Below are 24,953 nucleotides of genomic sequence, written 5' to 3'. Positions count from 1 at the left end.
TCACTTCACCTTCTCCACACCACATTTCAAAAGCCTCCAATCTATGCATATCATCCTGCCTTAATGAACATGTTTCCATACCGTACCAAACTACGCTCCATATTGACAAGACTTTTGGTATCATTCACTTTATCCCTTAATTTCCCTGTCAACAATACCCTCCTCTTTGTGAAAGCCTTTTTGCCTAACACAATTGTTCTCCTTATGTCCCCACTACTTTCAGGTCCAAACCTTTCTGAGATACACAAACTCTTCCAACTGCCCTAGTTTTTTGCCCTCCTATTTTAATGTTTAACTTAGCCTTTCTCTTTCTGGAAAACCATATTACCTTAGTTCTATTTATATTGATTCTCATTCTATATATTTCACACTGAATTTCCAATTCACTCAGCAATGCAGGCAACCCCTTTGCTGACTGACAAACTAAAGCTTGGTCATCAGCAAACCTAACTGATTTTATGAATCTCCTGCCAACTTTCATTCCTGCCTCCAGTTTTTCTCTTTAATAATTTCTTCAACATATATGTTGAACAGCACCGATGATAATGGACAATGGATTTGCTAATTCACAATAACTCAAGACACTGTCTCTCAGAAGCTATCAGCCTTCTACTCCATGTTACATAGGTTATGTCTTATCCCTATGTCACAAGAGATCATACTTGCCTTGAAGGGATTGCACACTCTACAAAAGATTGCAAGTAGTAATGGCTATAGGATAATGTAATCGACTTACTTAATAGGAAAAAAGTCCAGCTTAGCCAACTCCACCATTTATGGCAATACCACAGAACAACAACCTCAATGGAGAAGATATCCTTTCCTAAGCAATATTTCATTGTGAGTGCAAAGGATCTTGTCGAAGGACAAAGTGAAGCCTGCCTTCTACGACAGGACTAACTTAAACAGAAGACAAATTCAATCCCATGCACAGGAGTTGAGTATATAAACTACACTTTGGTGACTGCAACGGAGTCTACGCAGGCCAAACAGGGAGGTGGATTGAGTCAAGGGTGAAGGAACACTAGGCATGCTTCAGGAAGAATATCTCCTCATCCCTCTTTGCCAAACACCTGAGCGATTGCAGCCACGGAGGTGACTTCTCTCCCAGCATAATACATGCCGAGAAGAAAGGACACCCCCTGGATACACTAGAACAACTACAGATCCTGCAGCACACCAACTTTGGAGCAGATATTTTGACAAATGAATATTTATATCCCTCTTGCTCCCCATTATTACATTTCCCTATGACCAACCATTTCACCTCCCCCCACAATAAAAGAAACTTCAATAAAAGTGTTCTGTTTTTACTCAAATAAATTACTGTGGGCAAAACATGAATACACTACTATACTCCAGCACCAAGGTACAGTTGAGACACGGCTTTCTAAGGGTGATATGGCTCCAAAGAAGGCAAAGATGGGGAAATCGGCCAGCAAGATGACGGCCACAGTTTTTGGGGTGTAGGTGGAATCATCTGAATTGATTGCTAGCAAAAAGGACTCACAATAACTGGACAATATTATATATATAAACAATTTTTCATTGCTCTGGGAGCAAAGTCCCTTGGAGCAGAATACAGGTTACATTAGGTTTTGAAACCTATGGAGTGAAACTGGTTCTAAACTAGTGAAACAAGACATAATTTAACATCAGTTGAACGAAACATATAGTACAATACATACATACAAATACAAAGAACAATAGTTAAATATTTAGCCTGATAGAACAGTAATAAGGTCATTTTGGTAGAGTGGTAGACAGATATTCAAACATTTTCCTGTTGAATTGGGATGTGTTCCTGGATAATTATTAGGCAAACAGTTCCATTGTTTACAGGATGAAATACTGAATGACTTTTCATATATAGCTGTGCGGTATTTGGGAAGATGGAATGTTTTTGTAATGCGGGTTGATCTCTTTGTCGTAAGTGAATTGAATATAAAATTTTCATTTAAATATGAAGGGGTTTTTGAATTCAGAACTTTAAATAATTGTGAGGCCTTTTGAAGCATTCTCCTCTGATCGAGTTTTAACCAATTCAACATTTTATAGTAAGGAGTTACACATTCATTAAAACGCATATTAAAGATGAATCGTAGACAAGAAATGGAGCCTTTGTAATTTTGTACTTAGCTCCTTATTCACATCAGCGTAGACAACTGAGCAATAGTCGAGATGTGGTAATACTAACGTTTGGACAAGCTTCCGGCGTAACGTTATAGGGATTAGGTGTCTGAAATGCTTCATTGTGTAAAGAATTTTGTGAACTTTATTAGAAATGGCATTTACTTGCTCGCACCAGGTTAAGGTGCTGCTTAGATAAACTCCTAGGCTTTTCACTATATTTGAGTAGTCAATTTGAATATATAAAACACTTATTTTAGGGAGATCACTTGCAAGCAGCATATGTACATTGGCGGTGCTTCCAAAGATTATCGACTTGGTCTTTTTGGGATTTAGATTCAGCCGATTTTCAGTCAGCCATTCACAGATGAGTTGGATATCCTTGTTGACCAAGTCAATGGCATGGTTAAATTCAGAGGGGTAGGACTCAAGATATATCTGTAGATCGTCAGCATAAAAGTGATGTTTACAATGAGTTATTATGGTAGCTAGTTCTTTTATAAAAATAGTAAATAATAAAGGTCCGAGAATTGACCCCTGTAGAACTCCACATAGGACAGGTTGGAAAACAGATACATTCGCATCTTCATCTTTAACAGCTTGCTGATGATTAGACAGATAGGAGCGAAACCAGCAAAGGACAGAGTATGAGAACTTGAGTTTGCTCATACGTTCCAGTAGTATGCCGTGGTCTACTGAATCAAAAGCCTTGCTCAAATCGAATTGGACTAAAACTGTTACCTTTTTTGCATCTATGGATCTGCGTATATCATCAGTTACCTTTATCAAAGCCGACTGAGTGCTATAGAGCTTACAAAAGCCCGACTGATACTCATCGAAGAAATTGTGCCGCGTAAGATGCTCCACTGTAACCGTATGGGTCATTACAGGTTGGTATGGTTGAGTGAAGAAATCAAGGAAAAATATCATTTGTCAAAGAGAAAATTTCTCTTCCATCATAGCAATATAAAGGAAAGAGATAGCAGAACCATATAAAACAGCTAAACTAGTCAGAATATGGACTTCAAATCCAAGAAACTGCAGGAGATTGATAAGTAGACTTATTTGTAATGGGGGGGAAGAAAACCAGTGAGTGACAATAATATTGAGCGAAAAAGGTAGTAAGAACCTAGTAAACAATAGGAAAGTGAATGATACCATATTATTAGGATAAGTAAGCAATAGACCAATGTTCAGGTCTACATGTTGCCATGCAATCATAAGGAGGAAGAAGTCAACAGGGTTTACAATCAGTTGAATGGCATAATTGCAGGTGTTCGTTTAGGAAAACATTTAATAGTGATGAAGTGTGAAATACAACATTAGGTGAAGGAAAAGATGGCAGTGAGGACTACAATTTAGGAACAAGAAATAACAATGTGACAAAGTTGTACATTTCAACAGAAGACCAACTTATCATATCAAACACTTGGTTTAAACACCACTTGAGGCATAGGCATATTATACATACATAGAAAATGCCTGGGGATCCAGGAAGATATCAGTAAAACATTTGGTTGAGATTGAGGAAGAGTGATAAATGTACATGATTAAAGTACCCTCAAAAATTTTTCCTTCAATGACCGTTTTAACAAAACGATTATCGCCTCCCTTCCCCCTCAGACACACTGCGTGCGCATTTGGCTCCGGGAAGCATCCTAGGACCCGGACTTGAAACTTGACCACTAGGAGGTTAAACCTCTCACCTCCCCTTCTTCTGTCTTCTCCTCCTGCCCATCTCCCATGCTGTCTCCCTTGCTAGCTTTTTCCGTTGGAAAGGGAAGGTTGTGTCACCGAAAAGCTAAAAAAAAACAAAATCTTGAGTACCTTTTTTGAGTACCTGTTCCTAAGTTTTCATACCATCGTCACACCTCTGACTAACCTTATTTATTCTATAATAAGATACAAAGATAAACAATCAAGTTAAGAATAAGAGCAAATAAAGAAAGCGACTAAGATGAAAGCAAGCCAGGATTTCGGATGAGTTGAGTAACTTTAGCGGTAAGTATAATATGTAGTTTTTGTACTATTTTTGGGGACTTTATTAACGCATGAAAAATGAATCTTCTCATCTATATTGTTTTTTTTGCTTAAAAAACAATCTCTCAGAAGCCCCATAAACTGTTAATCATGGCTGCTTTACCAGTTACTATGGCATGGTGCAAGATGTTAATATTCCATAATATGCAACGTTTTTGCATTTATCTTTGAGACAGCCAACAAATTCATGCAAACCTACACCCACAGAGGGGTGCATGTCCATGTGAAAACCTTTTTAAGTTACTTGCATGCAAATACATATACGAAATACAAATACATGTACTATCAACTAACATACACATGCGCCTACGAATGTAGAAAAAACCTATCAATTAACGTGCAAAGTTGTGTACACGCTGGAGGTGGACATAATTAAAAAAAAGGGTTACATTCATCAATAATTATTAATTTGTTATTCGAAACAAGGGAATAAAAATTAATCACAACCATTCATATGACAGGCTCCCACCATATTATGACAGGTCATGCAGAATTGAAAAGTGAGGAGGGGAAATTCTACGAACACAAGGACATGCAACTCATTTTAAAGGTTCAACGCAGGGCAACCCATTTTGTTAAAAACTGTAAAGATAAAACAAAAATCGTCACAGAAATACTTCTAGAGTTGCGTTGGGAATCATTAGAAGAAAGACGATTCAATGCTAGGTTTAACTTGCTAAGTAATTTCAGAGCCCCATATTTCAGTGCTGAGGTCTCGCAAATTATTCACACTCCTACATACATTGGTCACTTGGATTATGAATATAAAGTTCGGGAAATAGGTACAAGAACTACAAGACTCAAGAAATCATTCTTTCCACGAAAAATATGGGATAGTAACTGCAGGATTGTGAATAGTGAAAATCCCACTTTCCATCGACAGTGTCTAGGGAATGAGTAATTTTACTCAAATACATGCACCTTCACTAATCTCATGTGTTTTGTTGTCATAACCCTTCCTGCATGATCGCAAGGGACTACCATTAAAATACATAGTACTTGTTACAGTATTACTTACCTAGCTTGGTTTGTTTTCAAGCTTCTCCTTTCACCCTTCCAGTCCTGCATGACCTGTCTTGTTTTGTTAGAGACCTATCGTATAATTGGTGTTGGTTCATTTTTATTCCCTTTTCTTGCATAACAAACGACTAACTTTTTAAGTGATGCAACCCTTTTTTGAATTGGTTTTCCACCATTATGTTTCAAAATTTGATTTGGAAATTTATTTGATAGATTTTTACTAAATATATTTCTCTTTCCCCTTCCTCTCCCATATCTTCCATTATCACTCAACCTTCCCACCTGGTGCTTGGACCCTCTGTCACACATCTTTCTGGTGGATCGCGGAGTTTTTTGTCGATAGCTGTTTTAATATAATTTGCCGCTGAAAAAACAAGTTGATCATTCGAAGATTGGATTGGTAAGCTAATGAGGGCAGAGACTACTTAAATACGAAGCCCTATGTGGCCTGTGGAATTAATGCATTCACAGGTTTACAATGGCGGCCAGTTCCTTATCCTGTACCAAAGTGTGGTCTTCTAGGGAGAGGTGGTACCCAAGAAATCACACAGATTTGGTGAATCTGAAGGTGCCCAGAGGAATCCCTGGCAATGGAATCCTTGCCTTCCGGTAGGAAGCCCAACGCTCTTCCCACAAGAGTGCCACGCTTTCATTTTTTACTTGTCTGCATCAATATTAACACATAACCCCGCAAGGGTGTATGGCGGGGGGTGTTAGGTCACCAGCCGTATGCCATGCAATAATTTGCGTGTTTGACTAAATCATTAAATGTCGCATGAGTGTGTACGCCTTTGTGGATGTAAAATAGAATGAATTTGTTGGCTTTGTATGCGGTTTTATTCTCTTTGACGGGTAGTGACCTAACAACCCAGCCACACGTCCTTGCGACGAGGGAGAATGGAGTAACGAGAAAGTAAAAGAGAGGTGTTGTTTTGCTCTAGTTAGGCCACATTTGGAATACGCTCCAAGTACATGGAAACCTTGGGAGAAAGATTTTTGGTGGATCGCAGGGTGCCATGTATATGAGGAAATAAGGGGAATACATGTAGAATGGCTGGTGCCCCACAACCCCCTATCACACGTCCTTGCGACGGCTTGCAGGGTATTGTGAAGATGTAGTTGAGAAGTGTGGATAAAATAATTAGATAAAGTCCCGAGAAAATCCACCAGATTCGTCAAAATTTGTTTCGTTGAGATGACAAGAGTGACAGGCCTTTTAGAGGAATTAGCCCGGGAACCGCTTGAGAAGCAAAGAGAGCAATCGAGACTTCGACTTTTAGAAAGATTCAGAACAAGCGAGTTTAAAAATATCACGAAAGGAATTATGGCCCCCACTATTAAGGTAGGTCGGACCACAAAGATAAGATAAGGGAGATAGACTCCAGTACAGATATATACAGATATTTGCTCTTTCCCCGGACAATCAGGAATTATAATAGTAAGAAATCAAAGTCATTATAGAAATAGTAAGACATTCGATTTGCAAGTCAGTACAAGATCAAACGCTGCTTAGACATAAAATATATTCGTAGGTGCATATATACATTTGCATGGGTGTACCTTATAATGGTTTTTAACATGAATATATACACCTTTATGGGTGTCGATTGGCATGAAATTGTTGGCTTTGCATACGGCTTTATTCTCTTTTACGGGTGATGACCTAACACCCCCCGCTACACGCCCTTGTGGCGACTTGCGGGGTATCATATAGATATAGAGATTAAATTTCAATTATTGAGATGATAAACCAATAATGAGGAAATAAAATGACAAAATTAATATTTACAAGGGAAAATAAGGTAGATAAACTTATCAAACCTAATTCCAATTATGCAATTTTATCCTCAGGGTAACAGATAAGCCTTCCATGGACACAATCCCATGACTCTGTGCAGGTCGACATTTCTTCCCATTCCCCGATCTTTTCTCTCTTATTAGTTATTTTGTTAGAAAAATAGCTTGTGTTCTAATAAACATTGTTGTCGATAAAGGAAGCCAAAATGCAACCTAAAACAAAAGTTTTGAGCGAGGAAGAAGTTCACACATCAAATGACAGACCAATCGGGTGTTTTCTCGGCCAAAGAGCTGAATGGATTCCTCTTGGGTCTTCCACCTGGTTGGGTTTTCCATCCCCGCCGACACTTCGGTCACCGACTCTCTCATCTCTTCGTGGCATCAGACACGAGATGAGTTTATTCGTGGATTAAGAGTTTCAGTCAGGTTTAGAATGACTGCATAAAAACCTACTCATCACATATTATTTGGACTCCAACCATACTTGAGTAAAATCAATGAAACTTGTATTGCATATATGTTTAGGCTAATATTAATATTACATTAAATGTATTCACAGTAAATTATTTGGATAAAAATTAATAATAACTCTTCATTGAACAGCCCTCGCGTACCCATATTCGGCATTTACATGGCGTGTTCTGAAAAGACCGCGTGATTATTTAAGCATCCACCTCAGAATTCCAAGAATTTCTGATATGTAAGTAAATATACACATATTGAGATCCCAATTCTAAGAGTCTGTTTAACAGTACAGCAAGAACTGTAATGTACCTGACAATCCTCCGCCAATATGTGGTTATATATTTGGTCCAGGTGACTAGAGACCCAGTTGAGGAAAATTTGGAAGCAAATTTAGATTTCGAATCTGCGCTCTGGAAGATTTAACATGAATACATTCCGTACTAAATAGTAATACTGAGGTTATAAACTGTATTTCACGTTAATCATGGAAGGTGTGTCGGGAGCTGGTGCCGAGAGGCTCGATTTGGACCCAAGAGGTCCTCTTGGTCGTAAGCTTATGTTCAATCAGTTACATTCAAGTAATTTGGCCGCTTTGAAGGCTGCTACATATCGCCAGGCGTGGAAGTCGGCGAGAGTTGCAAGTGAGAACGACTCCCAGGCAAGTCCTTGACCAAGAGCCATTTGATGAACACCGAACCATTAGGGTCGGTGCATTATGAGACGTATATTTGAGGCAGGTTACTTATCTGAGGATGTTAAAGGCATATTACAGGCTCCGACTAACTATGGTAGATCAGATCACGTACGTGAAATCAGGGAGATAGATGAACGGATATCTTTAAAATGTCGTTTTTCCCTCACGCCATCAGAGATCAAAAAAGACATGACAGCAATCGCAAAGATCAATAGAATTGGCAGTGAATCTATTTTGTCGATATCCTGCATGCTCTTTCATGTATGTTATTTTTCTTTATTTAATAGACCCATATTTTTAACAGTTCTATAGCATGATTAAAATATACGCATCCTGTTTTTTTGATATTGCAGCATTTGAGCACTTTCTTTCGTGGCATAAATAATTGTCGAGTGCATGATCAAACTAATATTTGTCTAGAAGTGACAATATTGGGATTGTGTAAGCATGGCTGGTGACCTAACACCCCCCGCCACACGCCCTTGCGGCGGCCTGCGGGGTATAGTGCACATGTAGAAGCCCATGTAGCGCTGACCCTTGAAGCGGCGCTAGAAACTCGACATTTCCTTCCCCAACAGTGCAGTCGCCCTACGTGTTCAAATTCCGAGGAAGGGCTCGATTTTGTCAGAGATGAATCTTTTCTCCAGGCAATTCTATGCCAAAATAGTCCGTAGCTTCAAAAAAAGAGAGAAGAATGTCAAGAGACACAAAAAGTGACCACTAAATGATGCTTGGCAAATAAATTCATGTTAGATGAAAAATTTGTAAAAATAAGTTTCCCTCGCAATCCTCGATTTTGAGAAAATTTAGCGTGTGTGCTCGCGTGATATACAAGTCAACTGGACAAGATGAGTTTAATTGTATTGCATTGCGCATTCGAGCATAGTTCTACAAGTCCCTATTTATGGGTATATTTCAGTCATAACTTACTTCTTATATCTTATCTTATCTCGTGACGTACTTGCAGCGTATGATCGAATTTAGATTACGAAAGGACTTCTGTAAAACTATGACATGTGGCAAGTGGATGAAGTTCAAGTCAAGCCAAGGACGGTCCTTGCACCGTTAAATAAATTCTTAAAAGGATGAAGAAGGACATTAATCCAAATTTCACCGAACATTTATTGTGCACACCATGGTCTCATCGTGGTGCGATTATCCGATGCATATAAACACGTTTTCAGCAAAAATTTTATATGGAATTTATAGTTCTTCTCCTTACTTTCAGGATTGATGTAGTCGACCTCATCAAGCCTGAAACGGTATCTCGTGGTAAGGAAATCTGTACAAATTGCGTCTTCTTAGTACGATTGGATGTTGAACTTCAATGATTTTTACAGAAGAAAATATCGTGACACTATGAATGGACTACGGTGAAATCATTAACATTTCAAGTTCATCCACTCTTGCCTCGCCAAACATCTCTAGGCTTGTTATTAGCATAGAACAAGCTTGACGATGATATCGCAAAGGACTCTGGACTTGCAGACTTTCACGTGCAGATAAAAAACAATAGTCGCCCCTCCAGCATGGTATCATTCTTTCCGCTCGATCGCCGTCCTCCCCGTCCGTGGCGCCCCATTAGCGTAGTTCCGATCGACCTATCGCCAAATGAATGGAGAAGTCGCTGATAACGGGGGATTCCTTTCGCTTGAAGCCAGTAAGTTTCATTTTCCTTCTTGTCTGCTTTTCCAAGTGCCGTTCGCTTTCATCATTCAAGAGGAGCCATTTTTTAGAATTCCTGTTATTTGGCTTTTCATGGTGGAAATGATGTAGAGAGAGGATACATAGATGTATATGTCTGTGCAATGTGAAATGGAAGGAGAGCGGGTATTACTGGAGTGATAATTATGGAGTAATAGACATTGGAGATAAGAGAACCTGCAAGGCTAGGCAATAATATCAAACAAGAAGGTAGGCAGAACCATAGTAGGCATAGAGCAAGCCACTTATAGACTATTACTAGTAGGAATAAAAGCAGAACCGACGATCTTGGTAACTTTTCGGCGGGGAATCCGTTAAATCAGTTAGTTTTGCTGATGACCAAGCTCTAGTTTGCCAGTCGGCAAAGCAGTTACAAGTATTTCTGAGTGCATTGGAAGATCAGAGCAATAGGCATGGACTGAGGAGAAATAGAAATTTAAAAAAAGTTAATGTGGTTTTTAGGAAGGTCAAAGCTATGTTAAAATAGGATGGCAAAAACTAAGGCAGGTGGAAGAGTTTACGTATCTCGGAAGTGTTTCGGATCAAAATGCTCCAAGTGGTATGGACGTAAGGAGAAGAGCTAGGCAAAAGAGCTTTCACAAAGAGGGAATTTTTGACAGGAAAGATGAGTGAGGATGATAAGAAAAGGCTAGTCAAAACGTTATGTGGAGCGTAGTTTTGTACGGCGTGGAAAAGCAAATATTGGTGGACCCCCCCCCCCCCTCTTCAGCTTAGTGTATGTTTTGACAGTTTGTCCGTTTCCTGATTCACTTACAACTGCCTTTTTTCCTTCAGTTCACCGAGGAGGGCTACATTATAGCCGAAATACGCGTATCCGACGCACACCCTCGCCTCTTTGTTGTTATCTCTTGACAAATTCCAAGGAAACTGCGGGAGATGCCGCAACAGTGACTTTTAACGGAATCATCCGCTAATATGCATTGCAATGCAAAAATTTCAGAGTAAAAACAGGCGAATGATTTTTACACTCTGAAATTGTTGCATTGTTATCTCTTGACGTTGCTCAATTTGAGTAATATTCTGCCAGTAGTGAGGGAGTGTTTTCCTGAGTGCTCGTGAATGTGTCAGCTCTGTGGTTGTTCCTGGCGCGGAATTTATTCCCGTAAACAGTCACGGAATATTTGTGTGTGTTCATAAACCCAAGAATCCATTAGGATTATTCCCGCAAACTACTAGAGAAAGGTATTCTGTTTGAGAGGTTGTGGTTGAACACTCTCGTGGGATTACTTTTCCCACAAACCATCACAGCAAAATTTGTTTTCATTACGGGACGAGTGGTGCTTACTTATTATGCCTATAGGAGTTTTCCTTTATTTTGTTAATTTACGAGGCCGTAGAGCTCAAGTTTCCTATATTTTCAAAAGTTCTTAAATCGCCATTGTCAAAAGAAATCGCCATTGTTTCATCTTTCCCAACTAAATAAATATCCCTGAGCATTTATGTATGTTTGAATAAGGTGGTCTTTAGCATGAAATAAGATAAAATTCATAGGACATTAATACTTAACATATCACTTTCTATACCATTGCCGTCTCCTTCATAACAATTGTTAATGCGCTGTGCTGGGTTAACTGCGATTAGTACTTCACCGCCCATTCTTTGCCTAGTCTGTCTTTTCTGCCGATTATAAAATTTTTGAGGAAAACCTCGTTGTCTCCAATATGTGAGCCATCTTTTAGTAACCAAGGCGACGTAAGCCTTTTTAGAAAACCATATATATCCGATCTTTTACTTTTTTAATGCTTCGGAAATTTAATGTAATGATATGTATGCATCGACATTAATATTACAGGCCCCGACCTACTATGGTAGGTCCGATCACCAGCTTAAAATGAGAGATATTTATTGAGGAACGGATAGATTGAAAATGTCATTATTTCCTCGAACCATTAGAGCTCAAAATAGATATGAAAGCAATCGCGTAGGAGACAATTAGAATTGGTAGAGCATATATCTGTCGATATCCTGCATGTTTCTTCCTGAATGTTATTCGTTTTATTTAATGGGCCCATCTTTTTAACAGTTATACAGTATGATTTGAATATACGTATCCTATTATTGAATACCGCTGCACTTTCTTCCGTGTTGTTAAAATTAGTCGAGTGCATGATTAACATATTTTTGTAGAGGTAATTTCGATTGAAGAACACACCCTGCCACACGCCCTTTTTGCGGGGTATTGTGGATTGATTGCGGGGTATTGTGTGGAGGATGTAGATTTAAATCAATGCAATACTCCGCAAGCAGTTGCAAGGACGCGTGGCAGGGGGTGTCAGGTCACCAGTCAATCTACTTCGACTCCACCATTGTATTTCCTCATCCACATGGCACCCCGCCATCGCACATGGAAGCGGGTCGACCGGACACAATTCATTGAAAATCATTTCGAATATAACACTGTTAGTGGCTACCCTACTGACTACAATAAGAAGAGAAATAAGGAAACCCATTAAAAAGAGCGAGCTCAAATTCAGCGCAGTAATAATGCACTAATTATCACGTAGGACGGACAATCAACAAATACAGGAATCGTACAACTATTTACACGACATTCTGAAACCCGGAACAAGGGCGATTGGAGTTAGAGCGACAGCCATGCTTCCACTTCGAGTTTTAACTTTATACTTAGATATATTTTTGATAAATATTTTAGTTCCCTGCAAGCCACCGCTAGGGTGTGAGGTAGGGGGTGAATACACACCAGACTAATTTTGACCCGAATATGACCCAACCGCGGTCGGATAATGTTATTCAGATCCCTTTCTATTCGTGGAAAAAATGACATCATAAATCTATCTGTTCTACATTTCATCTCTCTATTTTAATTGACGTAATATCTCCTACTGCAGTATATTTAATCTGTAACTTAACCTTCGCTCCGAGAGTAATTCCCAGCCTAGCCCCTCTGATAATTTTGATACGCTACTCAGTTTATCATTACAACGTTCTACAAATCTAGCTCCTCTACGCTGCATGCTATCCAATTTGACAATCAGTCCAACATCATGAGGATCCCATATACTAGCAGCATATTCTGAATGAAGCCTAACCAGCGAAAGGTAATATTACTTTTTAACCTTTTCATCGCATTTACCAAATACTCTTCTAATTAATCCTAATTTTCTGTTAGCTTATCCACATATAGTATTCCTCGTATATGTTTCACCCAGGAGATCTCTTGAGTGGGGGTAACGCCTAAGTATCGTATTTAATCGAGTCTGCATATATTCGAACACAATGATCACAACTAGATCAGCAAATCAAAAGTTTCCAATCCAAAAAAGAACGATCGTGACATTATAAGCGGTGGAGATTTCAATGTCCAATGTATTGACTAGAGCACATATAGTTTTAAAACGGGGTGTGAAGACAAAATATCCATGAATCGCTATGGAATTCTTTTACGTTGAACTAATTGCATCAACTTGCCACGCCACCAACTAAAGGCGACAATATTCTTCATTTGTTAGCAACGAATCCCCGAAAAAGTCTCAACTATAGAAACTATAAAAGGAATTAGTGACCACAGGGCAGTATATGCTAAGTTTCCACTTCTTGGGGTCCGAAATAAGAAGCCTAAAAGGAAGATTCACTTCTTGAAAGAAGGGAACTACAATGGCCTAAAGTGCGTGCTAAAGAATCAATTCGCAAGTTTTAAGAAAGATAGTAATCACCGAAACATTGAGGATATTTGGAATCACTTCCTTGATATCACACGCTCAGCAGTCAACAAGTTCATTCACAGTAAATTTATAAAAGATAACACGGAACCTATAAGGTACAACGCGGATGTTAGAAAGGCATTGCGACGTCAAAGGCTATGTCATGCCAAAATGAAAAATATTGGGGATGATATCTCTAGCGGCAAAAAGAATGAGATCACTTATGATTACAATATATTTAGGGTGAATGCAAAGAACGAATTTCTGAAAGCTTTGAGCGACTGCAAAAGGAAAAGGTTAGCGGAAAATTTGAAAGAGAATCAAAAATGATCTTAGTCCTACGTCAGAGGAGTTCAAGGAAAGTTAATTGTTAATTCACTCAAAAAAGATAAAGGCGAAAGAGTAACCAGCAGTTTGGAAAAGGCTAACTCATTGAATTCCTTCTTTCAAAGCCTCTTAACTAATATATAACCGAATACCTCCGATAGCTTACCAAATCGTGCTGGTTAACCGATGCCCAAAATTGAAATCTCATAGAACGTTTGCTGAAAAATATTAAGCCTAAAAATTCCTCCGGGCCCGATGAAATACCTACTCGTATATTTAAGGATCTAGCTTCTCTAGATAAATAATATTTTAGAAGTCGCTGGTAGATCACAAGGTTCCCAGAGATTGGAAAACGGCTAACGTAACATCAATATTTAAAAACGGAGACAAGAAGGAACCGCGCAATTACAAACTTATTTCCCTCGTATCCATTTCGTGCAAGGCTATGGAAGGGGAACAAGGCTATACGTCGTTGCTATTTCGATTGTGAGACACCTCGATAATCAGGAGTTAATAATGAAAAATCGACACAGTTTCTTGTTTTTCATGATATTATTTCTTCGGGAGAGAGCAATGTTCCAGTGAACCCGATTTTTCTAGATGTTAAGAAAGCCTTCGACTGAGTACGTCATAGTAAACTCCTCGCAAAGCTATAAGCTTATGGCATTTAGAAAAATAAACTGGGTTGGATTAAAGACTTTTTGAATAGTCGGGTTCAAAGAGTAGTTACCGTACTAGATGGATTTAGCTCACATATAGTAGAAGTTATTTCGAGTGTTCCCCAGGGAAGTGTCATCGGACCTCTTTTATTCCTACTTTATGCTAACGGCATTGACTCCGTAATCACTAGTAAGATACGTTTATTTGTCGAAGATGCAGTGGTTTACCGTGATATCCATGATCCTGAGAATGCAGTGGCTTTATAATATGACCGTAATGATATACAATGCCAATGTGATACTTGGCAATAAGAATTAAACTTAAAAAAGTGCGTATGGATGAATTGTTTGAGTAAGATCAATTCCCTCCCGGACGCCTACTGCATCGGGAACGCCGAAATGGAATGTGTAGACACAATTAAATACCTAGGCGTTACCTTCGCTCACGGCGAACGATCATGGCTTCCCTCACCTGAATGAAGTACATGTGGGGAATATGTGGATAAGCTAACAAAATATTAGGATTTATTAGACGAGTACCGAGTTAATATGATGGAAAGGTCAAAGAGAAATATTGTCTGTCATTGGTTAGGTCTCTGGAATATGCTCCAAGTATATGGGATCCTAATGAAGTTGGATTCATTGCCAAATTGGATCGCATGCAGCGTAGAGGAGCTAGATTTGTAAAACGTTTTTGCGATAAACTGAGTAGCCTATCAAAATTATTAGAGGGGCTAGGCTGGGAATTACTCTCGGAGCGAAGGTTAAATTACAGAGTGAAGCTCTTGCAAAAATTGGAAGGATTTATCTTTAGCAATGATCCTGAAAATGTATTATTAGCCCCATCGTACTACAGTAGGAGAGATCACGCCAATAAAATTAAAATGTCATTTTTTCCACGAACGATAAGGGATCATAATAACATTGTCGAACTGCGGTAAGGTCATGTTCAAGTAAAAATTAATCTCGTGTGTATTTACCCCCTGCCACACATCCTAGCGGTGGCTTGCAGGGTATTAAAATAATAAAAAATATATAAATAAATAAAAATTCAATCTCGTTGTTTCCGATGCAGAAGACGCTCGGGAGGGAACGCTCGGGCTCTTTTTCCAAATATTCACCACTACGCAACTTTTTTAAGTTTAAAACTGATTGTCCTGCGTCACACCAGCGCTTCATTGCATTTAGGTCATCTGATAACGCCACTTAATCGTCAGGACTACGGATATTTGCGTAAACCACCGAGTTAATGTCGTTGCCGTAAATAAGAGATAAAAGAGGTAACACCTGAAGTGACCTCTACTGCATTTGAGCTATCTTACGATGCATGATAACCCTTGGCAAGTGATTATTATAGAAATCTTTAATTTCAGCCTTGTTTTTGTGTACGTTTCGTAAAATTAAGCAAAGTAAGTGACTAAAAAATCAGAATACTACTCCATATATCCTGTTACACGCTCGCCATTTTATTTTGGGCATCTTTCGGTATAGCAAATGCGTCCAAGTTGAACGGCGCTGTCGAGATAGCGCCACCCATGCTTGCCCGCTGACCAGTTGAGTTTTATAACCGACAACATGTTTTAATTTGTGAAAGTTTCAGGATATTTGATATTAAAAGCAATTTTTCGGTAATTGGAGATGAGCATTTAAAGATTGTTGGTTATATGTGAGCTGCTTTCTGCTAGTGGCTTGTTCCAATTGAAAACTGTAAAAGGGTGGGAATATCATTCTTATTCTCCGTACTCAGTGCTCTCCCGGTTTTCACTCCGTCAAGCGTTTGTTGGAAGCTGTCATCCAAATAAGCAGAAAGATAAATAAATGTTGCCCCCACTCCCCCCGCTTCCCTCTCCCCTTCGTGTGACCCTCTCTCCTGTTGGCGTGCCCCTTTTCTTCGCCACACCCCGTCCCTCCTGCACCCACCAGTCTTAGTGCAACCACCTCCCTCCACGCCTGGGTAAAACAAGGATTTCCAAATTAAACGGCGCTGTGGAGATAACGAAATACGAGTCTATTCCGGAGTTATTGAGAGGAATCGTGGTCAAGGCGTGGTAGAGCCCTCTCCCCGCAACCCTCCATGCCCCTTCTGCTCCTCTCCTCACCCACAACCCGCTGCCCAATCCCCAAGCCCCCTTGTTGAAACTATTAAATCCTTGTATTAAAGTTACTATGCGCCTGATGATAATGTGTCGTGAAGCAAACCCGGGTCGCACGAAATTGGAAGTACTTTTCGTGAATGAGTGCTGTGCTTATTTAATGTGCAGAAATTCCACCAATTGACTCCAGATTAAATTATTTTTATCCCATCTCATCTCCATAACACCCCGCAAGCCGCCGAAAGAGCGTGTGGTGGGGGTGTTAGATCAACCCCCGTAAAAGAGAATAGAACCATATGCAAAACTAATATATTTATGCAAACCTACACCCACAGTGGCGTATGTACTCATGCAAAAACCTTTTTAACTTACACTCTTGTAAATACATATACTATCAACTAACATTCACCTTAGAATGTAGTAATAATGTATCCAATTACGTGCAAATTAGAATTGAAAAGTAAGAAGGGTAAATTCCACTACCCCATAGACATGTACCTGTTTCTGTACCTTGCCTGAATTCCGCAGAGTAAATTTTTATCGATTCATTTTATATATCTTATTAATATTTATATGATCTCGTTTTTCTCTCTCAGATTCACCATTAATTCAAAATGCCGCCGTTACTTATATGGCTGCTGATCTTCTTCACGCTCTGCTTCGGATCACTCTATGTCTACCTTACTTGGAATTATGACCACTGGAAGAAGCGATCCATACCTCACGAAAAGCCTCACTTCCCATTTGGAAATATTGGCAGAGTAATATTGGGGAAGGAATCCATAATAGAATTTTACAGGAATATATACGATCGCTTCAAGGGTCAGCGCTACATGGGTTTCATCATGCTCAAGGAGCCGACACTTATAGTGCAAGACCCAGGGCTCATAAAGAATGTGTTGATCAAGGATTTCTCGCACTTCCACGATCGGGGATTTCCAGTGGACGAAATCAAAGACCCAATGAGCGGGAACATCTTCAACTTGCCCGGGAGTCGCTGGCACTCGCTGAGGAGTAAGCTCTCTCCGACTTTCACGTCCGGCAAAATGAAGTACATGTTCCCGATCGTGCACGCCTGCGCAGAGCATCTACAGAAAACGGTGAGCATCAACGGAAGTCACGGCTGACGGAGCTTCTTTATTGGTACACCAGAGCCTGTCTAAAATCAGAGTCCTTCCAGGCAACTATTTGAAATCCATGCGTCTAAAAAGAGAGTAATTTTCTCGGATCCTTAGAAAGATCTAATAGTGCATAACATTTCCTAAGGAACAAATGTATAGGCTATTAACTTAAGACATCATTGTAGGCGATGATAAATAACCGACTGTCACTCGACGGCATACTAATTTGTATCTTGAACATGTTACATTACAAAATAATTATAAGCGATCATGAATTAGAAGACTGGCTTTTAATATAATTCTATATTAATAATTTCAGCCCTAACATGATATAAAAGGGACACGACTAATACCAGTGGACATACATAATAACTATACAGCCTATATACACCAGGAAAGCTAATTGTTGTATTTATTTGTTTCCCTCGCTAAAACTTCATGAACAAATGAAGCATACAATTAATATTAACCTACATAGTTTATGTGAGAAGTTGAAGGTTCTATTTTATCTGTTATAAATGTAAACAGTTGAAAAGTTCCTTCCTCAGTATCATTGGTCGTTGCCACATAAACTCCAAAGCTGCACTGTTTCCTCTCCACCTTAAGACTGCCGCCGAAACGGAGAGGATGGGTGGTTCCATCGAGGTGAAGGAATTGATGGCGAGGTACACTACGGATGTCATCGGGTCGGCCGCCTTCGGCGTGGAAGTGCGATCCCTCGACAACCCTGAGTCCGAGTTCCGGGTGATAGGGCGGAGGATTTTATCGGCGACGTTAAGCAACGCGATCCGTTCGTTCTTGTTCGTATTCGCCCCATCGTTGGCCATCAAGTTGGGGGTCAGAAGCGCGGATCCCGTGGCCGAGGACTTCTTCACGAAAATCGTTAAAGACACGGTGACCTACCGGGAAGAGAACAACGTGAAGAGGGCAGACTTCCTGCAGCTGCTTCTCGGCCTGAAGGCTGGATCACAAGAAGATACCGCCAAGGACCACGAAGAGGGTGAGAACGATGCTTTCAATCCTTCGTTCCTGTCGGCCCCTTTGCTACTTTATCGGCGTCAAAGGACTATATGGTGGCTATTAATTAATACGTAAATACAAGATTGGCTAATTATCGCGTACCAAGAGTAGTAATGGATTGTGTTAGCTCTAATGGCGTAGAAGTGACTTCAAATATTCCCGAGGGAAGTATCCTCGGACCTCGGTCATTCCTCCTTTATGTAACTGGCATTGACTCCGCGGTTAATAGTAAGATATGCTTATCTGTCAACGACACTGTAGTTTACAGAGCTTAGGCATTAGGAAATGACCTTAATGCAATGAAACTTTGTTGCGACACATTTTTTCGAATTCAACTTAAAAAAGTGCAACGATGTACTATACTATATATACTCTATTGTATATATAGTATAGTACTATATAGTATATAGTACTATATGTATATATTGTACTATATATAATATATAATAGTATATATATATATTGTAGTATATACATATAGTACTGTATGGTAATATATAGTACTTCAGATGCGATAGAGGCCTCAAATAACCAAATATCACATTTTATCCGCAAGAACACGAACAGCGATATTATAGTTGGGGGTGACCTCAATCTTCCTTCAATAGACTGGAATAAACACTGCATTTAAACCGCCACGAGACCCAGAGATTCATTCAAATATACCCTTAACATGTTCACCGCCAACACAATTATCCAAATAATTTGAACACCAACCAAGAGCGACAACCTTCTAGAGATCTTTGCTTCATTAACCATCCCGAAATGGTCTAACATACAGGCCTGTGCATATGTAACGGAAGGAATAAGTGACCACAATGCAATTTTGATACAATTGCCTGCTTCGAAAAAAAAATGTAAAATCTAGCCAAAAGGTAGAACTATTCGAGAAGGGTAACTTGGAGGGTTTTGCTGCGTATCTTAGAAAACGCCTACAATCGCACATTAGGAAAACGCAAAATGGGACTGAGTCCACTTGGAAGAACTTCTTGGAATTAATTAGACACCGTAAATTGAGAAATACATTTATCCCTACCAAAAATAAAAACGATAGTAATGGACCTCAATGGTACAACAGTTAGGTTAGAAGGGTTTTAAGGCAACAAAGGGAATTGCACTCGAAATACAAAAATAAACTTTGAAGAACGGCCTAGGTACGTCTTCTGAAAGTGCACGAAAATACTTACCATATCAAAGGTAGACAAAAAAAATCGTGCAAAGCGCCCTTATCAAGTTTAAAAGAAAGGTTCTGCGCGATTACTTGGAGATTGACCCCAAGTTATTTCAATAGTTTCAGCCTCAACTTTGTGGAAGTTCATTTTAATAAATGAAAAAGAAACACTTTGTTCCAATCCACCACTTTATTACAGGCACGACTAGTTTCGACGCTACGGCGTCATCCTCGTGAGGATGACGCCGTAGCGTCGAAACTAACCGTACCTGTAATAAAGTGGTGGATTGGAACAAAGTGTTTCTTTTTCATTTATTGACCCTAAGGTTTTCTGGTCATATGTTAGTGAATTGCAGGGAAAACGTCCAACCATAGAGTCCCTCCAAGGCAGCAATGGGAATATATATATCTTAGATTATTTGCAGATTACACAGATTTGACCACTTCTTCCACTTCCAGCCGAGCTGACTATGAACCAGCTGACGGCTCAGTGCTTCATCTTTTACGTCGGTGGCTTCGAGACCTCCGCCACCACGCTCTCGTTCGCCCTGTTCGAGTTGAGCAGAGACTTGGCCGTGCAGCGCAAGTTGCTGGACGAAGTGGACCGGGTCCTGGGAGAGTCCGAAGGGGAGATAACATACGAGGGGCTGGCCAAGATGCACTACATGGACTGCGTCATCGCCGGTGAGCAGCCTTATTCATTCATTCCGTCCTAATACGTGGACGAGTCTCCCTCACCGACTGTGATTTATACACAATGAGATGCCGTCGTGCAGCACTCTGCTCTCCTCCTACCCTACCCTAATCATAAAATCTCTACATCTACACAATACCCCGTAAGCCGCCGTAAGGGGTGAGGCTTTATGTCACCAGCCATGCATGCACAATCGCATCATGTTACCTATACACAAATATTAGTTTCATCATGATCTCGAAAAATTTTAATCACGCGAAAGAAAGTGCTTACATGTAAAAATATTCATTAACAGGATATGTATATTCAAATCATTCTGAAGAGCTGTTAAAAAGATGAGTCTATTAAATAAAAGGAATAATATGAAGGATATCGAAAAATATATACACTACCAATTCTAATTACAGACATTAATATACATAGACTAAACATAAATGCATAGAAGAGGCGAGTGATCATTACATAGATGCAACGCCGAAGCCAGCAGTTCGTTTTGTTTTCGATTGAGTGCTTAATCTGTCCTATTAATTGTGTGCATGAATTTCTTCTCGATTCACTAATTCGACGTAATAACTTTTATTATTGTACTACATCCGTATATTTATATTATATGCGGGGTGTGTCCGAAAACTACCCGACTGTTTTTATTTGCCTTTTTCTCCATTTTCTCAGAAAGCTTAATTTTATTGAAATAAACTTTAATCTATGAAGATATAATCGAGAGAATATTCTTGAATTTCTCCAAGTCCAGTGTGATGTGCGCAGGATTAACATTTCGTCGCCTCTCTTGACTCCGCATTTCCATGGGAAAATGTAATGAAATAGCTCGCAGTAGTTAGTGTAGCATATACACATTGCCGTTTTTCATTCACTTCTCATATCCCTTTTTCTGTTGCTTCCTCTTATAAACTAGAATCAAATACTTTAATGGGATTGTTTGATTACACCTTATTATAAAATGCGTAATGATTTCATAGTATTCTTCCTGTGTTGGTAGCTGCTATTTCTTCAAATAGGGGCAGTTCTCGTACATGAATTCGCCTTTCACATCTTTCCCTGTCTGGGTAGGCAAGGCCAAGAGCCCTAGCTTTTAGTTATTTCATTTCATTTCATGCCTTTCACTACTTTCTTCCTCCTATTAACACTCCTTTCACTCACGCCATATTTATTTATAGTTTGATATACACGTTTCCTCTACTCTTCCGTGGGATTTAAACAGACCTTGTCTTGAGTGAATTTCCACCACAGAAGCGAAGACTCTGGTCTACCCCTTACACCATTTACCCTTCTATCATGCATCTGTTTCGTAATTTGGCACTTCCATCGTTTCGCAACATAACCAAAATGGCGAATCATCCTTATTCCATCTTTTTCTTTTACAGGTCAAGCCAAGCTAAATTTTTTCATGACCTCCTTATTCCTCATCTAATTATTTGATCTCCCATATTATTCCTTTATTCAACACAAATACTTCTTAAGAAACTGGCAGCCAGCATTCAATCAATAACTCTTATCTTGGCATATCCAAAATTCACTTCCAAGCAAGTATTTCCATATTAATATCAGTATCTATCGGTTAAGGTAAATTTTTGATGGGCACAAGATACCAACCGGCCCAGTGACAATTCCCCGGTCACTGGGTTGGTTGTTGTTCCGGGCCGACAAATCTTGATCTCACTCTTAACAAAACATAATCCAACATCCAACACTACAATAACACCCTCTTCCAATCCGAGCACCTCCTTCCTCCCAATACAGCACAGTATCTCGAACTTCGTTGATTGGGATGTAGGAGGCATACTTTCTCTCAGCAAAAAGGGAAAAATCACATATTATTTTGGAAATGGATACGATGAAATTCAACTGTGACTGGGAAAAGACCTTCTCTTAAAATATTTTTACAGTTCAACGCAATTATGGTAATAACATTTTCAAAAGAATATGAGAGATTCAACGCTGTCGATATTAGGGGATTTGAGGCAAAATAACGGGTGAAATATCATCATTTCGTCGCAGCTCTATATGCACTGCGTTAGTATTTAAGCTGAGTGAATTCCTCACTAATTTTTCTTCGTCCTGATGGCTAATATGGTGAATGGAAAGGAACTGGCCTTCCCCGTTAATGGGTAAATTTCACTCGCAATTAGACGGCACTAGGTGAGCTCCTCCCTCACAGCTATCCAAATTCGGGTTGAACACTATGGTTAAATAACAGTTTTTATACTTCTCGCTATGATTCACATAAAAGAAAATGAAGTTTGTTATTCATTCTATCTTTTCATTGCTATTCAACATTATTTGTCCCGAAGACAATCAATGAATCAAAAAACTCTCTTTCTGACCAATATGTTATTAACGAGAATGTGGTTACAGTGTGGAACTTGGGTCGCAATATTTTCTTTTGAAATAATCTTTGCGTCTAAGACGAATTTGTGGAGCAGATAATAAAAGAACTAAAAGGGACAATTTTGATTCCAGAGACCCTTAGGAAGTATCCTGCAGTGCCGGTGTTGTTCCGGGAGTGTACCAAGGAGTGGACGATTCCTTCGGCTCAAGAGACGGGGTCAGTCGCGTCCGAGTGGAAGCCGGAGACGAGGGATGGCGGCCATGTTGTGGAAGTGGGAACTAAAGTCCACATACCGTTAATTGGGCTCCATTACGACCCGGAATACTTTGAGGATCCCGATCGCTTCGACCCTGAGCGCTTCACCGAGGAAGGGAGGAAGAAGTGGCCCCAGTTCGCTTACTTGCCCTTCGGAGAAGGCCCCAGGATATGCATCGGCGAGTATCTCTTTACATTTTTATTATCTGTTCCCCTCCACATACATATATATTTATATATTTCAATAGTCATTCTACCGGTCAAGGTAGGTAATGAACGGACAAACCACCGAAGAAATATCTCCTAACAAAACACAACCCAACATCCTACTCTACCACAAGTCCCTCTTCATCTCTGTGTACTTCATTCCTCCCTTCATCCCGTCCAACACTCCAACCTATTCCTGCCCATTCCTCATTACCCTAACATTCTTCCTTCTATAACATTCTTCAAAATCCCACTGCCAATCTGTATGATTTTCATTAATATTTCCTGCCACCTTATCTCTCCCAAAAATCCCCTCTGCTTACCCACCATACCTAGCTTATCCTCATTTGTTCTCCTTTCTCCTATGGAGGATTTTGAAATATGGGTATGGAAAAGGATGGAGATGGTGAAATGGACGGAAAGGGACACAAATGAGGAAGGGCTTGGTATGTTGGGGGAGGAGAGGGGATTGTTGGGAGAAATCATGAGGAGGCAGGAAAAATGGATGAAAAGCATATTGATCGGCAGTGGGATGTTGAAGAATGTTAGGCGAATGAGGAAAGGGCAGGTATAGGATAGGGATGTTGGACGGGATGAAGGGAGGAAGAAAACACACTAAGATGAAAAGGGATTTGTCGAGTAGGATGTTGGGTTGTGTTTTGTTTGAAGAAACAAAATATTCATTTGGTAGTTGTATCCAGCCTACCTTAACCGGCAGATCACTTAATCCTTAATAATTATATATAAATTATATGTGTGTATATATTTACTTATATATTAATGCACGCACTATTGTAGAAATACATTATTACAATATTTATTGCAGGGATGCGCTTCGGAAATATGCAAACCAAAGCTGGTCTCACTGCGTTGCTATCTAAGTTCGAGTTCAGGGTGAGCTCTAAGATGGCAGATCCCATCGTCCTGGACAAAGTCAACATGGTCCCTATAGTGGTGGGCGGAATGTGGTTGCAGCCCATAGAGCGATCCCATGCCATCGCCCCGAAGGAGAAGGGATGCCGCGATTGAGATCGGCCTGAAGCCTACAGCGTTGGAAGGAGGGAATAGAGCGACGGATTGGCGAAAATAATATTATTTTAGATAGCAACCTGCAAGCCAGGTGTGATTTACACACCAGACTACTTTTGACCCAAAATACTTTCCCCCTCCCTCGCTAACGGACGTTATTATACTGATATCTTATCGTTCGTGGAAAATATGATATCTTCAATGCTCTACACTTAATATCTCTAATTTACTTTATGACCTCTACCGTAGCACGATGTGGGAAGGATAAATTGAGCTTCTTACGACCTCTTTTTATACTGACTTTATTAAATAATACTTCCTTAAGCCATAAAAATGTTTTTTACACCTTTGTAAAAGTAAAAAGTAGGGGAATATTGAGATTGGTGTGGTGATTTAAGGTGAAAGTTATTCTCATGCCAGTGATCTGTCATGCATTCAAAATAAGAACACGTTCACATTTACACGGGGGATATTTCCCGAATAAGTTAACAAGGAAA

At 39.7% G+C, this 24,953-nt stretch overlaps 1 protein-coding gene across 1 annotated transcript; it reads left to right on the top strand.

The window, feature by feature from the left end:
• The first annotated feature begins 17,226 nt into the window (after window positions 1-17,226).
• On the top strand, window positions 17,227-24,456 carry LOC139693528 (probable cytochrome P450 6a17). The gene is made up of 5 exons (XM_071591722.1): window positions 17,227-17,712; window positions 18,262-18,733; window positions 20,384-20,608; window positions 23,097-23,399; window positions 24,254-24,456. The coding sequence occupies exons 1-5, from the start codon at window positions 17,227-17,229 to the stop codon at window positions 24,454-24,456; spliced, it is 1,689 nt and encodes a 562-aa protein (XP_071447823.1).
• The last annotated feature ends 497 nt before the right edge of the window (window positions 24,457-24,953 follow it).

Source organism: Hetaerina americana, unplaced genomic scaffold (genome assembly GCF_022747635.1).
Source record: "Hetaerina americana unplaced genomic scaffold, ioHetAmer1.1.p SCAF_5, whole genome shotgun sequence".
NCBI classification, from domain to species: Eukaryota; Metazoa; Arthropoda; class Insecta; order Odonata; family Calopterygidae; genus Hetaerina; species Hetaerina americana.
Note: the sequence above shows the minus strand (reverse complement) of the source record. Positions and strands in the feature narration are given on the sequence as shown.

Bases quoted from the DNA above. Each gene is read 5' to 3' on its own strand.
- LOC139693528 (XM_071591722.1), top strand. From the start codon at position 17,227: ATGCCGCCGTTACTTATATGGCTGCTGATCTTCTTCACGCTCTGCTTC. The intron at 17,713-18,261 runs GTGAGCATCAAC...AAATGTAAACAG, and splicing joins CAGAGCATCTACAGAAAACG to TTGAAAAGTTCCTTCCTCAG. The intron at 18,734-20,383 runs GTGAGAACGATG...TTCCACTTCCAG, and splicing joins CGCCAAGGACCACGAAGAGG to CCGAGCTGACTATGAACCAG.